The sequence below is a fragment of the Limanda limanda genome, chromosome 6 (assembly GCF_963576545.1).
Source record: "Limanda limanda chromosome 6, fLimLim1.1, whole genome shotgun sequence".
Lineage (NCBI taxonomy): Eukaryota > Metazoa > Chordata > Actinopteri > Pleuronectiformes > Pleuronectidae > Limanda > Limanda limanda.
The window spans coordinates 23,288,664-23,303,894 of NC_083641.1; the positions used below are offsets into that span (position 1 = coordinate 23,288,664).

General features: G+C 46.5%; 1 protein-coding gene across 1 annotated transcript in view; it reads left to right on the forward strand.

Moving 5' to 3' along the window:
• robo1 (roundabout, axon guidance receptor, homolog 1 (Drosophila)) overlaps nucleotides 1-15,231 on the forward strand; it is a 131,171-nt gene that overhangs the window by 87,957 nt on the left and 27,983 nt on the right. Inside the window, exons 4-10 of the mRNA XM_061073233.1 lie at nucleotides 2,851-2,971; nucleotides 4,054-4,192; nucleotides 4,377-4,504; nucleotides 9,140-9,148; nucleotides 10,127-10,251; nucleotides 10,863-11,034; nucleotides 12,679-12,884. Of these exons, the coding sequence (XP_060929216.1) occupies nucleotides 2,851-2,971; nucleotides 4,054-4,192; nucleotides 4,377-4,504; nucleotides 9,140-9,148; nucleotides 10,127-10,251; nucleotides 10,863-11,034; nucleotides 12,679-12,884 (900 nt within the window). The remainder of the gene's footprint in view (nucleotides 1-2,850; nucleotides 2,972-4,053; nucleotides 4,193-4,376; nucleotides 4,505-9,139; nucleotides 9,149-10,126; nucleotides 10,252-10,862; nucleotides 11,035-12,678; nucleotides 12,885-15,231) is intronic.

Sequence of the window (15,231 nt, forward strand, 5' to 3'; positions counted from 1 at the left end):
GGGGGGGTTTTCTCCTAGCACTGCACTTTTCCCCCGGAGTCGGGTCGGCTCGGCTTTGGTGGCTCCAGCACAAAGACGAGGGAGTGAACTTCAGAGAGAGGAGACACTTCAGAGGAAGCTCTTGTGTGTTGTTCTATCTATTTCAGTCGGCCGTGGATAAACATCGATGACATGCCGCGTGCCATCTTGCATGCGTACGTGGATTCATGTGGAGCAGCTGTGGAAAAGTTTCACACTGAGCCATAAAAAAGTCAGGTTAAACCTTTGAGGGCAGTTTATACTTTTGAATAACTTCTACATAGTTATGACGTAGCTCACACGATAGCCTGATGTGACCTCCATAGAAATCTGAATACACATTGCAACCATCAAACATTTCAATGATCGTCTGTATCATCTCCTCCAAAATCAAAGTAACTGTTGTTCGACATTTAATGACGCAAATTCAAAACCATTCAATCGGAGACTTAACACATTGAAAACCCACAGCCAGCGAGTGATCTGGTAATATTATGATGTAGCTCACACGATAGCCTAATGTGACCTCCATAGAAATATTACACATTGCAACCAGTCAGGCTGAAATAAGTGATTGGGCTGTTTGGCTGCTTTGCATTTTCTCCCAACATGTTTCTCTATGACCGGAAAAACACTGCATCAAACACTTCAACGGTGGTCCGCATCATCTCCTCCAAAATCAAAGTAATTGTTGTTCGACATTTAATGACGCCAATTCAATCAGAGACTCAACACATTGAAAACCGATCACAGCGAGTGATCCGGTGCCGTAACGACAAAATGACGCGAGCTCACCAGCAAACATGTTTAAATGCTTCTCAACGTTGATCTGTGTTGATCTACGCTGAAGAGTAAACTGGGTTTTGCCCTTTAATGGAGCGGCGCCGCGAGCAGCAGCTGGCCACATTCATCTCATCTTGGCCAAACAAGTCTTACAGGAACAATTAGGCGACAATAAATAAACAGTAAAATGCCAGTATTCAAGCCCGGGACCATTGTGTGTCTTTAGAGCCAGAGTCTGTCTGCGGCTTCACAAAATGGCCCAAATGCTGCACATTGTCCCCTTTTGTGAAATGTAGTTTGTGGCTAATTATCAGGCTGGAAAATGAAGCGCTGTGTGAATACCAGCAGAGTGCTCGCTGAATGGGGGGCTTCTGCATTATCAGCATTGCCAAATGACATGAGACAAAAGGCAGCGGGATAGAGCCATCTCCCCGTAATGCAGGGATAATGGTCAGATTGTCGGGGCTTTCAGCAGCGTGTGTGCTGTGTGGAGAGGATATGCACACGGAGGAGAAGAGGAGCACTGCTGCATTCATTTACTCCAGCCCCTGCTGCTCCGGCACTCTAAATATGCCTGTGGAGAATAGGGAAACACAGAGGTAGGAATATGGAGAGAGTGGTCGGGCCTTTAAGTGGATCCTCATGTCGAAGCCCAGTGGAACCAACATTATGCCGTCCCCCCCTCTTCCCCTGCCGCATGGTCTGCCCTGACCTTGGGCCTTTGTGAGTGTCACAGTGTTTTAGCCGTTAAGCCTTTCCTCAAACAAACAGTAACATAATGATACTTCAAACCCCTCCTGCACCACAGGGTACCCTAAATAAACCGGCCTTCCGCAGCCTCTTCACGTCCCTCTGCCGCCTGCGTTTTCACCATGAATATTAAACAGGGGTGAAGGGCTCAGGAATGCCTCTGAACCAGAAGAACATTTCCCAGTTGCAAAATGGTCCTTCAAGACTCTCAGGCTTCCCTCGGCTGCTTTGTGAAAACTCAAAATCCATTTGCACACCAGCTGAAGTTTGTTTCTGGTAAAAATTTGACTGCATGGAGCCGTGATGTGGATTTGCCGAGACACAGCTCGCCAGTGAACACACACGTAGGAGGGCTTGACTTCAACATGTTAGTCAGTGGGAAAGCAGATTTTTTTTTTGCAATATTGTGTGTCAAGTTCTCTGTCAGTGGCTCTCTAATGAGGGTATCGGTTACATACTTGCAGGTGGTGGTCCACGTCTCGCAGGCTGATGTGTGCATTTAAAACCTTAACCAGGCTATTGTCTGTGTGGGCTATGACTGGCGTGGTTGTCAGCTGAGAGACGGGCTGAGGGGCCTGCGCCGGGCCCTGGGCTGCCTTTCTGACTGCCTGAGAACAAAGCACCTCCTCTGGCCTGTAATCAAAGCCCTGGGAAATAACAGACATGACATTCACCTGGACAAACACACACACATTCACTGCTGTGTGCGTTAGTGCTTGAATGTATGTTCACTTGCTCTCACTTGTAGCTGTATGCACACACGGAAAGAAAGAAAAAAAAATCCAGAAACCTATTCTTTCACACATTCCCCAGCCCGGCTCGGTAATAGACTTGAAACGTTGAAGTTGTTTGAGGCCTCCAGCAAAGTGCTCGTGGTCCTGCAGTGCCTCAGGTGCTCCCTCAGGGACCCGCGGTTGTGTTGGATTGGGGAAGTGTTCTTTGGCTCGGCTTACCCTGAGGAGGAGCAGGCCCACTGATAGTGATTTAGGCCTCAAGTGGAAGTTGAGTGGGAACAGCACGGAGCGAGATATACATCAAGTAGTCCAGTGGTGTCTGTAAGCTCCGAGCACAGAAAACAGAGCAAACCTCTAGCGCTGAGCCATTATGTGTTTGTGAGTACATTTATCTTTGTGTTGTAATGAGCGCTCACAGGCATTCTTCACAGCAATCAGGACATGTTTTGCAATGTTTGCTAATGTTGTGTCAACCACAGGCCCTCGTGTGTGTGTCTCTCCATCTCTGATATAGCTGCTGCTCCTCTCAGTGTTTACCCTCTCGCCTTCTCTTCTGTTCCCTCAGATACGCGGCGGGAAGCTGATGATCACAAACGCCCGGAAGAGCGACGCTGGGAAGTACGTGTGTGTCGGCACAAACATGGTCGGAGAGCGGGAAAGCGAAATAGCCGAACTTACAGTGCTGGGTAAGTCTGATGTATACTTTGCTTGCTGTCCACATACACAACCAAGGTGTTTTTTCCTCTGTCTGTGTTGAAAAAAAACAGAATCCAGATGTTAAGCTTTGATTGTTCATCTCCCAGAGAACTAAATGGTGTCGCTGACCTTTATCAGACAGAGTGTGAGACGACCTCCAATCTCACACCTCACTATGAATCCCACCCTGACCCCGGTAGCTTCCCTCCTCTCACCAGCTGCACCCTATTTCACCAGGAGTGACCTCCGACCCTGATACTCTCCCGTGGCCCGAGCCCAGAGCTTGTCCAGACTCCTGATTTTTTACAGCCGGCATTTTCTCACTTCCTCCTCCTCCACCTACCCCCCCCCCTTCTCCTCCTCAGAGACCTCTTATAATCTGTGAGAGGGAACAACAACACAGGCAGTTTCGTAAAAGATAAATAATTACGCTGAAATAATCCTGTCAGGGCTGAAACTGGGCCAGCTCCTTGCTTTTGTGTTTGCCCTTATGAGCGGAGTATCGCAACACAGAAACTCTGGTTAATCATCAACCACCCTGGTTAGGTTTTGGGCGCGAGACTGAGGGAATTTGATCGGAGCAACTGAAACAAATGATTTTTTTTTTTTTAAGCCTTGGAAATTGTAAAAAAAATAAACAATGGAGTTTCTGTCATGACCCTGCACCTTTGGGATTCGGTGACTATAGTTAGTCCTGCCTCAGGTTTCTGTGGTTAACAAGATGACAAGAGGAGCTTGACTTTGTGTCAGGTCTTGTTCATTGTCCTTGCTTGTGAAATCAAAGCCAAGTTATGCACCACTAAATTGTTTCTGTCCTGACCTGTGTTTTCACTATTTACCTCTTATGATATGTCTCAAAACACCTCAAATGTAATTATTTAAACAAAGTTTCTCTCAAAGCTTTATCTCTTCCAATGGTTTTGAAATTTAAATTCAAACTTGGCTCACTCTGAATAGTCTTCATAGCCCAAAACCACAGATATAATGAGTTAAACCTAATCAAAACATTATTTAAGTGCTGCCATTCTCCTCTTTGTGATGTTTAATGTGTGTGCTGGGTTTGTCTTCACAGAGCGTCCCAGCTTTGTCCGTCGCCCCGGCAGCCAGGTGGTGTTAGTGGACCAGAGCGTGGAGTTCAGGTGTGAGGCCCGTGGTGACCCAGTTCCCACCGTGCGCTGGAGGAAGGACGACGGTGACCTGCCCAAAGGAAGGTACTGTATGACTCACCTACCGGTCACCTCTCATGGCACAAAACTATCCTCCCTCACCCTCTCGCTGTGTTTGTGTGATCCGCTGCTCTCTTTTGTCTCTGCTGCCTGTTCCCACACGTTGAAATGAGTGAGTCTGTGCATGTTCAATTACATCCTGACCACATGAAGCCCTGTTTCAATCCAGATATGAGATTCGCGAGGACCACACCCTGAAGATCCGTCGTCTGACCTCGGCCGACGTCGGCTCCTACACCTGCGTGGCCGAGAACCTGGTGGGCAAGGCGGAAGCCTCGGCCTCGCTCACCGTCCACGGTAAGACGCCAGACTTTAGCACCGCACCGTTAGCAAACAAATAAATGTGATTTACAGCTCTGTGAACAGCCGTTCTAAATTCAACCCAATTTGGGCCCAGCTGCACCACACCACAGTAATAGCCTTCCGTTATAGTCGTACACGGACATCCCTTTCAACTATTCTCTCTCAATTAGTGGATTGATTTCTAATAAAAAAAGAAACGCAAAAATCTATAGCAGCTACAGAGCAGTACACATGGGAGCTCAATAGCAATTGATTCCATTTGGCCAATACAAGTGGCATTTCTCCGGAGGCCGGTCCTTCTGCACGTTTTGAAGACATACAGTACTACTATGGGTGGACCTATAGAATATCTTTGTGTCTCCTGTGGTCCTCTCTCCATTGGACGTCTTATTAACACAGTTGGAATATAAAGCAGCCGGTCACAGAGTGTGAACATTCAGAAAGAGCCCATTCAGAGGAGCTGGGGGCTGGGATCACCCCCCAAACTCTCCCGAGAGCCCGAGGAACACAGGGGCTATTTAACGCCAAGCTAATGGGAATGTTGGGAGTCGGGTTAGAGGAGAAAAGGAGGCGGAGGCTGGTGGCACGGGACACTGGGAATGGATGGAAGGACAGTGAATATGTCGGTGTTGGTGGCGACTCACCGCTGATGCAGAACGGGTCTGGGGGAGATTGCGGTGAAGGGGACGGAGTGGGGAGGGGGATGGGGGGCTTTATGTGGTGAGGTCAGTCATATTAATGTCACTCCCAGAAGTCAGCCCGGCGGAGATATAAAGAGACAAGGCAATTCTATTACGCTGCCGACCCCCAACCTGCAAACACACAGATACTTCATCTTCACCTGACTACACATGGCAATTATTTCTTGATTTTCTCTCCAGGAAAGCGCTGCTCAGATTGGAGGAGCCAGATTGGGCTCACCTGCCAATACAGCCGTCAATATATCTGCTCCTCTTATTGCCTTTTTTCCACTCTTCTCCTGTCCCTGACGAAAGCTTAGTTAATGAAAGGGAACAGCATTGATGCCCTGGTTCAATAGCCTGTTCTGCTGGCTTAGAATCATATTTGCAATGTTTAAGCCTCCTTTGTCCTCGGTGGAAATGAAATGTCTTAACCTCAGGCTAATTCCCTGTGGTCCGCATGCAGGGGCCGAGGCACTGACCCTCTTTCCGTACATTGTGCCTTTCAACCCCCCCGTGTTACACGAGTCAGACATGCGTGAAAACTGAAGTCAAAGCACAAAGAAGAAGCTCTTCCATAGCTTGAAAGGACAAATCCGGATGCTTTCTCAAAGTGTAAAATCATGTTAAAAGGATACTCGTACAACAGTCACAGTTAAATCTGACCCCGACCCTCCGAGCTCTCGGAGTTCCTCGAACCATTTCCAGCTCCTCTTCAGCTCCCTGGAGTTGCATCCAGACCAGGACGTGAGGAGGCCAGGGAAGCTGTGGGCACTGAATAGTCCGGCTAATTAGAGGCAAGCAGGCCACAGTCCCACGCCCGGAAAGGACATGCTTCTAATTACAGATGCGGGCGCAGGAAAGGAAAGAATGGACGGGTAATTGCAGGTCTAAACAGGCCAAACTTGCCAAAAACCATGTATAGGTAGTAAGATGTCGCTGTAGTAGTGAAGACGACAGTAATGTGGGGGGGTGGGGGGGAGGGAGTTTAGACTGTGGGCTCTGTGGCCAACGCTGTCGCTCTACATCAAGAGTCAAAGAATGGGGAGATTGCTGAGCTCCGGCATAAGAATAAACTGAGCAGCTGAGTAAAATCATTTCAGTGGTGAGCTGCTGGCGGAGAGAACCTCGACCGCAGAACGAGTCAAATGGGCCCAAGTGGAATTAATGTAAATAACTCAAGAATATTTCTGCTAAATCTGCTCTGATGTGTAAAAATAACGATAAAACCAACTAGAAAAAAATGCTTTAAGTGTTGAAGTAATTCCCTGCAGAGTCATTACACAATGTGCTTATCACAGCAGTGTAGACTGTGTGTAACTGATAAGTAAGTAAGAGACAGAGTATTGAAGATATTGTCCTTCAAAGAAAATCCCCTTTACAGAGCCGGACAGTTTATGAGAATAATCCAGCTCTGTGCAGACAGGGGGGGGGGGGTTTCACAACTTCTGTCGTGAGATTGTCAGTGAATAATGTCGACATTGTGGGAGCGGCGCCCGGGGCTATTTTTCTTTCAATGCGCTCTGCTGTCGTTCCTCTCGCTTAATCAGTGAATCACTGTCTTACTCATGTGTTTGTCAGTCTGCTACACCTCCGCTGCCTTGTAAACATGTCAAGTCAAATATGTGATTTATGGATCGGAGAAAAACATAATTGGCCGAGTCACCCGACGTATTTTATGGTTTTGTAAAAAAAAATAAAATCATTAATCTAAGCAGCGTGAGAGTACAGTTGTGAGATGGCCATAATTGTGAGTGTGTGTGTTTTAAAAGATTTAAGAATCAGACAGAAGCGTTTCTGATCCGGGTCTGGTCTGGTTAGATAATGTTTATACAGTGTTTTCTTAATTAAACCTCACCAGTGAACTTCCACCAAAGGAATGTAAATATTGGACAGGATTCAGAAAATCAACGTGTTATTTTTTTTCTCAGCTGGTTAATTTTGCCGTTAGCGGTGATTTATGTGTAGAAAGGTCTTGAATGGAATGGTGGTCCCCAGAGCGGCGTTGCTAATAAGCCATGTAAAGGGTCTGGAAGGAGGTTTGGAACTGGTGCCAGAAATCCAGTGAATCAGAGGTACTTCCTCGATGATAAACACCTCAACCTGGTCGGGTGCCAGAACAGAGGCTTTGTGTCACTGTGCATCAGTATATCTCCATTTCATTCGTCTTGACCGTGAAATCAACCGTCATTGTGTGTTTCTCGCTGTCGCACAAAGTTGCAACAAAATTTCAGAGCGGTGCCGGATATTTAAAGCGTCCCCCAGTCCTTCCACTGGGAGCAACTATTAATCACACCAGATCCTCTGCGAGCACCAGTGTGGATTTCAGGCGGACTGAACAGCCGCCACCACTCAAATCCACCCATTAAATATCTCTGCTGTGGTCCTCAGTACGTAGCCTGCCTCCTATTGGGCTGGAGGCCACAATGCTCTTACAATTAAATGTAGATAGCCTGTTATATATTTGAAAACCAATGTCGTCTGTATGAATATGAGAATGAAAGAACAAGGAAATGTTTGGACAATCTGAAGTGGTACATAGCTGTTTATATTGAGGTGACATAGTATATAGTAATTGTTGATTTTCAATCATGAATACTGATGTCTGTAAATACACACTTAAATACATTTCCCATAATATAACACTCATTCTTGCCAGAAGTGCCTTTTGAGTACTTAATGCTTTATGTACTAATTTCTAGATTTTTATTTGGTTTCTGATATTTTTCTTGATCATAAACCCCTTGGTGATATTAATTAATACTGAAAAAAAGGAATGATACATGATAAATGATTTCTTCAGGTCTTACAGTAGCATGTGGTCCTTCGGTACGTAGCCTGCCTCCTGTTGGGCTGGAGGCCACAATGCTCCGTGTGTTTCCCTCCGCTGCTCTGATCAGCTTATTGATAGAGAGAGACTCCCTTCATGAGGGTCCACAACAAAGTAGCCTGGTCAGATTTTAAGCTCACCTCTCCCCTTCAGGTCCACGACTGTGATCACAGCAGCGTGGGGAGAGGTAGAGTTACCTAATTAAAGGCTTAGACACACATGAATGGATGTGTGTAGGTGTTTTGTAGAGGGTATGTTCTCACGATTGTGTGTATGTGTGTGTTCCCGGAGCCTCTCACACATGGACAGCGCTGAGCGTCTTCTTCCAGGAGTGTTTGATCTGAGTCTTATCTGCATTTTAAAGGCCAGTGATGGGCAGAGGGAGGAGGCGGGGGGGCGGTCATTACTCTGACTGACGGCGTTTATGTTTCCGAGGGAGCTGTTGGAGCAGACGGATTAGATAAGGTGAGCGATTGGCCGGGGGGGGAGATTTACGGCCGGAGAGTGACAGACAGTTAACATTCACCTTGTGTGTTTTTATGGACTGTGTATACATTTGCGAGGCTGTGTTTGAGGGGGGCCGTGATGGAGCCGCTCCTCGGGGGGGGCTCTAAACTCCACCAAGGGCACCGCCGGGATGTTCACCTTCACACAACACCTGGAGAGAGACGGGCGGAAAGTAAACAAAGCCCGACGCTGTGCACATTAAACATCTGTCGCTGTGCGTTTTATTCTGGTGCCTGTGTGTATTTTTGTCATTTCGTTTTATTTGATCCAGCTTTTATTTATTTGTTCCTGTCCTAGAGCATTTCCGAACTCTATGGAAGGAATGTTGAATCAGATGTTCCCCTGTTTATTTCCTTGTGTGTGTGTGCATTTTTAATGGCTTCCTGGTCATTTATGGTAATTATTCTGTGCTGTGTGCAGCTTGGGTTCCCTGGGGTACGAGTGCAGGATGAAATATGACATGTCTCTTATTCACTGAATAATAATGATTTGTACCCATGGACATCACATTGTTATTTTATTTCCTTATCTCTCTTCACTGTCATGCTGTTTGTGGTTTCGTTATTCATCCTTACATTTTTTTTGTTGTTGTGTTTTTTGTTCCCTTTTTAGTCGTGTCTGGTAAGTTGAAATGTCACCCGTCACCTATTCACCGCCCTGACAGAGACAGGAAGCTGTCAGAGCCCCCCTCCATCCTCCTCCCATCACCTCTCCACCCTCCAATCAGCACTCATGTTTCTGTTGTCACGGGCAACAGTGGCAAAAGGACATTAATGGGTAAAAAAATATGCTCAGCATGGGCCTCCAAGGTAAAGCCGCATCATTTCATTCTATTATTTCCCCCTTTTATGCATTGCCAAACACCCCATCTTATTCATGGACAAATTATGTCTGTATTTCAGATGACAGCTTTCAGATTGCTTTTATTTATATACGACACAGCCCTTTTAAGAAATGGATTGAAATGTTGGCCGATTTAATACAATTCAGGGAATATCCGTGGCCCTTTTGAAATGAACATGTAACGTGTCCAGCCTCTGGAGCTCTACAATCAGAGGGTCTCCTCACAGAGACGGCCTATTACACCGAGGCCGGGTGTCTACAGTCCGGGTGCATGGGTGACATTGGACTGTGACACCACATTTAGTCTGAAATGGAATTTGTCATTAAGATGGATTCTGCATCCTGGCCCAGGCCTGTGCTGGTGGAGGGTGTCAGCGTGGACAGATGGCTCAAATTTATTCCCAATTTCCATGTAAATTTTAATGGTGCCCTTGCCAATGCAAATACAGGGGCATTGGAGTAACCCTTGTTTTTTTTCTCCTCTTCATTACATCTATAATATGCCTGCATTTTGAATTTGATCAGTGCACTGTTTAATCTGCTGTGCACGCTCCACGGAGAGTTTTGAACGAGAGCCCGTTTCTCCAGGAACTGATTTGAATTGGCTACAGGCTCCAGCGCTTCTGTCGAAATTCCTTTTGTCTTCTGTTCAAATAAGCCAGAACACTTGTAACTGTAATATTATGACAACCATAATAACACACTATGGCATGTTTGTCTATTCAATGGCTAACCATTGTCATGGCTGTCCTGTAGTGCCCCCGGCATTTGTGGTGAGACCAAGGAACCAGGTGGTTGGGGTTGGCAGAACCGTCACTTTCCAGTGCGAGGCCACTGGGAACCCGCAGCCAGCCATTTTCTGGCAGCGGGAAGGCAGTCAGGTAAGCAAAACAAACCATGATCAATGCTTTCGTTCCAGGATGCTCTTTATCCACTTGGAAGACATTTTTACATAGCCACAAGTTTTTGGAAATAACTATTTTGTCGGCAAAGTTCACTAGACAGATGTTTGCATACACTGAAATATTCAACCCCTCCAGTTTATATACTCTCGCCAATATACTCTTGACTTTCATTATATCTGCCTCGTGTTAAGACTAACTTGGGGAAGACAGCTTTCTGTTATAAGGCACCCTACATTTGAAATGAGGTCCAACAATCTTTAAGGTTGTGCTCATTTGTTTCATTGACGGAGTTCTCGGGTCTGGTCTCATGTACAGCTGACTTCTCCTGCAGTGATTGTAACTGCTAGTTGACTTGGCCATAGTATTTTATGCTGACGAATTGTTTTATACCTTGTATTACTGTATATATATTTGCATATTTATTTCATTCTTATTTATTCAATGTATTAACTCTTCAATGTATCAACTCTTTATTGTACCCTCGGCACCATTGTAAATGAGGGTCTTATCCCTCAATGTGTTTTCCGAGGCTTAAATAAATAAATATTCAATATTCAATTGACTCTATGTGTTTTGTTTCTCCACAGAACCTGCTCTTCTCCTACCAGCCTCCTCAGCCCTCCAGCCGATTCTCTGTAACCCAGTCCGGGGATCTGACCATCACTGACGCCGAGCGCTCAGACGTGGGGTATTACAGCTGCCAGGCCCTCAACATCGCTGGCAGTGTCATCACCAAAGCTCTGCTGGAGGTCACCGATGGTAAGCGGCCTTTGCCTTAAACACAGTTTCTGCATATAGAGCAAAGCCCCAGAGAGAATTAGAGGAACACTGAGAGGATGAATATTGGCATTTCAGATAATCTTTGGCTCATGAGGGTAAAGCTCTTCATCTGAAATGCTGTGGTCCCACTCTGGAGCATATTAATATCTGAAATGAGGTTGGTGAGGTTTGGTCTGGCCTGCTCAGTGTGTTCCTGTCAGAGGTAGAGACTCTCTGGTGCCTGTGCACCCAGACCGTGGCTCAGTATTTGGCTTCGCTGGCTTCACACTGGCTAATGTTTCCTTTGGTATTCCATGGATGGCTTGCTGCTGTCTACCGTTGGAAGACTGTGGCCGTGTGGTGAGGTCTGGATCCAGTCCTCTAATTACTCCGCTCAGCCAATCCCTGTCAAGCCTGGTGGACGAACCTCGGTTTCGTTTCCACCGATCCCACAGGGACTGGGCAGCTATAGACACACCTAGATTCATCCATGCACTCGCCAAACGTCCTTCTTCATTTCAGACCAACAATGGCACGCTCCATCTCGCTCTCCTCCTCTCCTCCGCGTCCTGTCGTGCTCTCTGGGTAATAATAACAGTTATTAAAGTTAGCAGGCCGCTCCAAGGCCACCACTTCTCCGCGGGCAGATGTAGTAATTACAGGTCACGCTGACAGTGTTTTAGTAATTGCATCATCCGAGCAAAGACAAAGCGTCCCAGAGATTACACCGCAGCGTGCTTCTGAGGATGCGTGCACACGTACTTCATCTTTGTGTGTTGCCTTTAGTCTGCGTTATTATTAATTCGATCGCTCCTCGCTGAAGGGAACTCGCTGGTAAATCAGTGGAGCTGACAGTAATGGTCATCAATAGAGCGATGAATAATGATAATAATCCGAGGGAGGCAGACAACCTACAAGCAGAAACATGCTGAATAACACTCAGTAGAGATAAAGAAAAACTGGGAGAAAAATACATAATTAAAGTCTCTCTTAAATCTTTATTTGCTTCTTCTTCCCTCATTACAGCTTTTTCTCTTCTTGTCAAACACAACATGCTGCGTCTCCGTCTTGTTTCTGGCTGTTTGTTGTTTTGTCTTCCTGATGAACAGCCAGCGGGCAGGGAGCAGGAGTTTAACCGTCTTCATGCAAATAACTTTCTCCTCTCTGGATGGATGTTTCTGAGCGTTTTTTCTCTCCCTTGTTTTGTGTTTTACTGCTGGGGGGGGGGGAGGGGTCACGGGATTGCTGGCCGCGAGCGTTCCTCCTGCTTCGTGCCAGGCATCTGGCGGAGCTGCAGCGAAAAAGACTCAGAGTATCTGAGGCTGTTTCATTTTAATTACGCTGCCTTTTATTTGGCTGAGTTTGACTCCTGCTGCTGAATGATTAGAAAATTGTTTCCAGTTCTTAAAATTGGATTTAATTCCTCCCCGACTACCCTCGCAGTTTTCACATGCCTACATCGCTACATGCTGTTTGTCAGCTTCTCACCATTCTCTGCCTTTTGTGCGTTTTCTCTCACAAGCTGGATGTAATTGTCCGAATCCTCTGTTCTCTCTGCGCCTGTTTCCACCACATGAACACCTTCACAGCTTTGCACCTTCCACCTCTCCACACTGTTACTCACTCTCCTCTCTCCTTCCCCAGTTGTGTCGGATCGCCCGCCTCCGGTCATCCGCCAAGGCCCGACCAATCAGACGGTGGCCGTGGACGGCACGGTGGTTCTCAACTGTATGGCATCGAGTAACCCAACACCCACCATCCTGTGGAGGAAGGATGGAGTGTTGGTGTCCACTCACGACTCCAGGGTCAAACAGCTGGACACGGGCGCTCTGCAGATCCGCTACGCAAAGGTGAGACGTCACATGCAGAGAACATGCTCGGATTATTTTAACATCAAGCAGAGTTAAGGCTCCTTTATGCTAGTCCATTTTTGACGGACACGGACAGATAAGACCGCCCTATCTGGCATGGAACGCCCTGTCCGAGCGCCTCAGAGAGCTTTTCGTGCACCTCTGATTTTTCTAACTGTTCGTGTTTATTTATAGTTAGTGTCGGGAGTCCCTGCTGACTGTGTGTGGAAGCTGGGGGGGAGCTAGCTAGCTCCGTGTAGCTTCAAGCAGCTTCAAGCTGTGGGATTAGCAACACAGTTCGGAAACAAGACCGGGGAACCACTGCGCTAAGAAACGATTACATCAGCATTTTGACCTGCTGGGTGTCACTTTATTTTATTTAGTTGCCATCGTAGCCTACACTGAGTGTGAGGAAAGTGGGGAGTAATTAAATAAACAGCGTGGACTTCTTCTGATTACTCGTGAGATAGGCTTCTCGAAGCTTGTCTTCTGTTGCGCCACCTACTGTTCTGGAGGTGTATTGTTTTCACGGAAAACTATAAATGAAAAAGTGTCCGTCCGATCCGTCCGTTCGACCATCCGTAACGGATTCGGAGTAGCGTAATGAAGCCTTTAATGTACAAAAGAGTTCCCAGTGCTGGTCTGTGGCATTTGGAGTTGATATGTAATTTGACTTTAAATTAATAAACTCGCCATGTATTTTTATATTTATCCAAGACTATAGATATGCTTTTAATCAAGGTTTGGTATTAGGTTGCCTTTAATGTCAAAACCCATTCGAATAAACTTCAAAGTCGTACATATCACATCCTTAATGTGCTGAGAAACCCCCTGCTGGTGGGTAAATACAGCATGTGTTCCCTGCCAGCAGCCAGCCCTCGGCAGGCTGTCAGTCAGGTGTCGTGGGTTTGAAACGGAGTCTGTGAAGTCGAACAGTCTGTAGCTGCTGTCAGTCAGTAGGCGCAGTGGGTTCTGTGTGTGTGTGTGATTTCTGTGCCTGAGCTCACACGTGTGTGTTTGAGTACGGCCGAACTGTGTGACGCTGAACACACTCTTAGAGGGAGGCAAGCATGTGGGGGGGGCGGCCGCTGACGTGTCTTCCAGATGGAGGCGTCACGGGGTCAGAGTTCGCGTCAGTCTGCGGCGTTCTGAGGAGTGCTGGCATGTCTTGTGGTGACGAGATTGCGGTGTGACTGGTCTGCCGGTGTGAGGCCGGCGGGAGGAGATGATTCTGAACCGCTCTCCTGTCGTCGCCGGGGAAACTCCGCAGGCGCCGCGCAAATGGAATTGTCATTTCTCCCCTGACAACGTTTTAATGAAGAGGTTTTGATGAGTGTGGTAATTCATTTTATTGATGTGGTTTCATGAATGTTATTACGGAGAGAAATAATACATTTCTTTACCTGCCAGACGAAAAATAATTCAAACCTTGAGGGTCATTGTCGGGACGTGTTCACACTCAATTTATCTCTCTCTCTCTTTTCCCTGATACACCAGCTCAATATGGATCACCAGCAAAAACCACAAAAGAACAGTTTGTTCTCACTCTCAGACATTGCAGTTGACAGGACAGACATTTAAACATGTGTAATTTAGGCATTTACTGTTGCCAGCAGGGTTTTATGTCTTGTGTTCTGTTTATTGGCCTGTGGGCTCCCGGAGCATCTCAGGAACTTGAAAACAGCCAGGAAATTTAGGTCATGAGCTCAGAAACAATGATTAGTTTTGGTCCGGATTCAGATTCAGGTGCTGATCTAATAATGTGTAGAGAGAAGGAGCTTTTTTCCATTTTTTTTGTCTCTGTTTTCTCATGAACTCCAGCACTTTCAGCGAAAAAGAACCTGGCAGCAAACCACGATTGTCTCTCGCTGTGTATTTTGATGCAGATCCAGATCTAATTCAGATCACATTTGCAATTACCAAACTTATGGTTCACCCGTGGTGGAGAGAGAGGTATGCGCCACTCGTGTAGTGCTTTCCCATTGTTGTTCCAAAATGAACAAAACATATCCATGCACTCCTCATTTCCCAACACAGTCATATATTAAAGCTTATGAATAATCAAGGTTTTACCGCATGTTTCACTGGTTTGTCAGCACACATCTGGTGAAGGGGGCAGCTGCCTCCATGTTTGTTAGACAGGGGGATGGTAGCGACAGAGAAAAAGGTCTCCAATTAGTCTGTGATCCTGTGAAAATCTTTTCCATTTGACCAGGAATGGTTTTGTCACTTGGCCTTTCCTGCTGCTTTCCTCCCAGTTTCTGCTTTGAAAGAGATGATATTGAGATGATCAGGCAGTGACAGCGACCTGACTCCAGCAGACTGTCAATAAGTGGTGCAGTGAAGT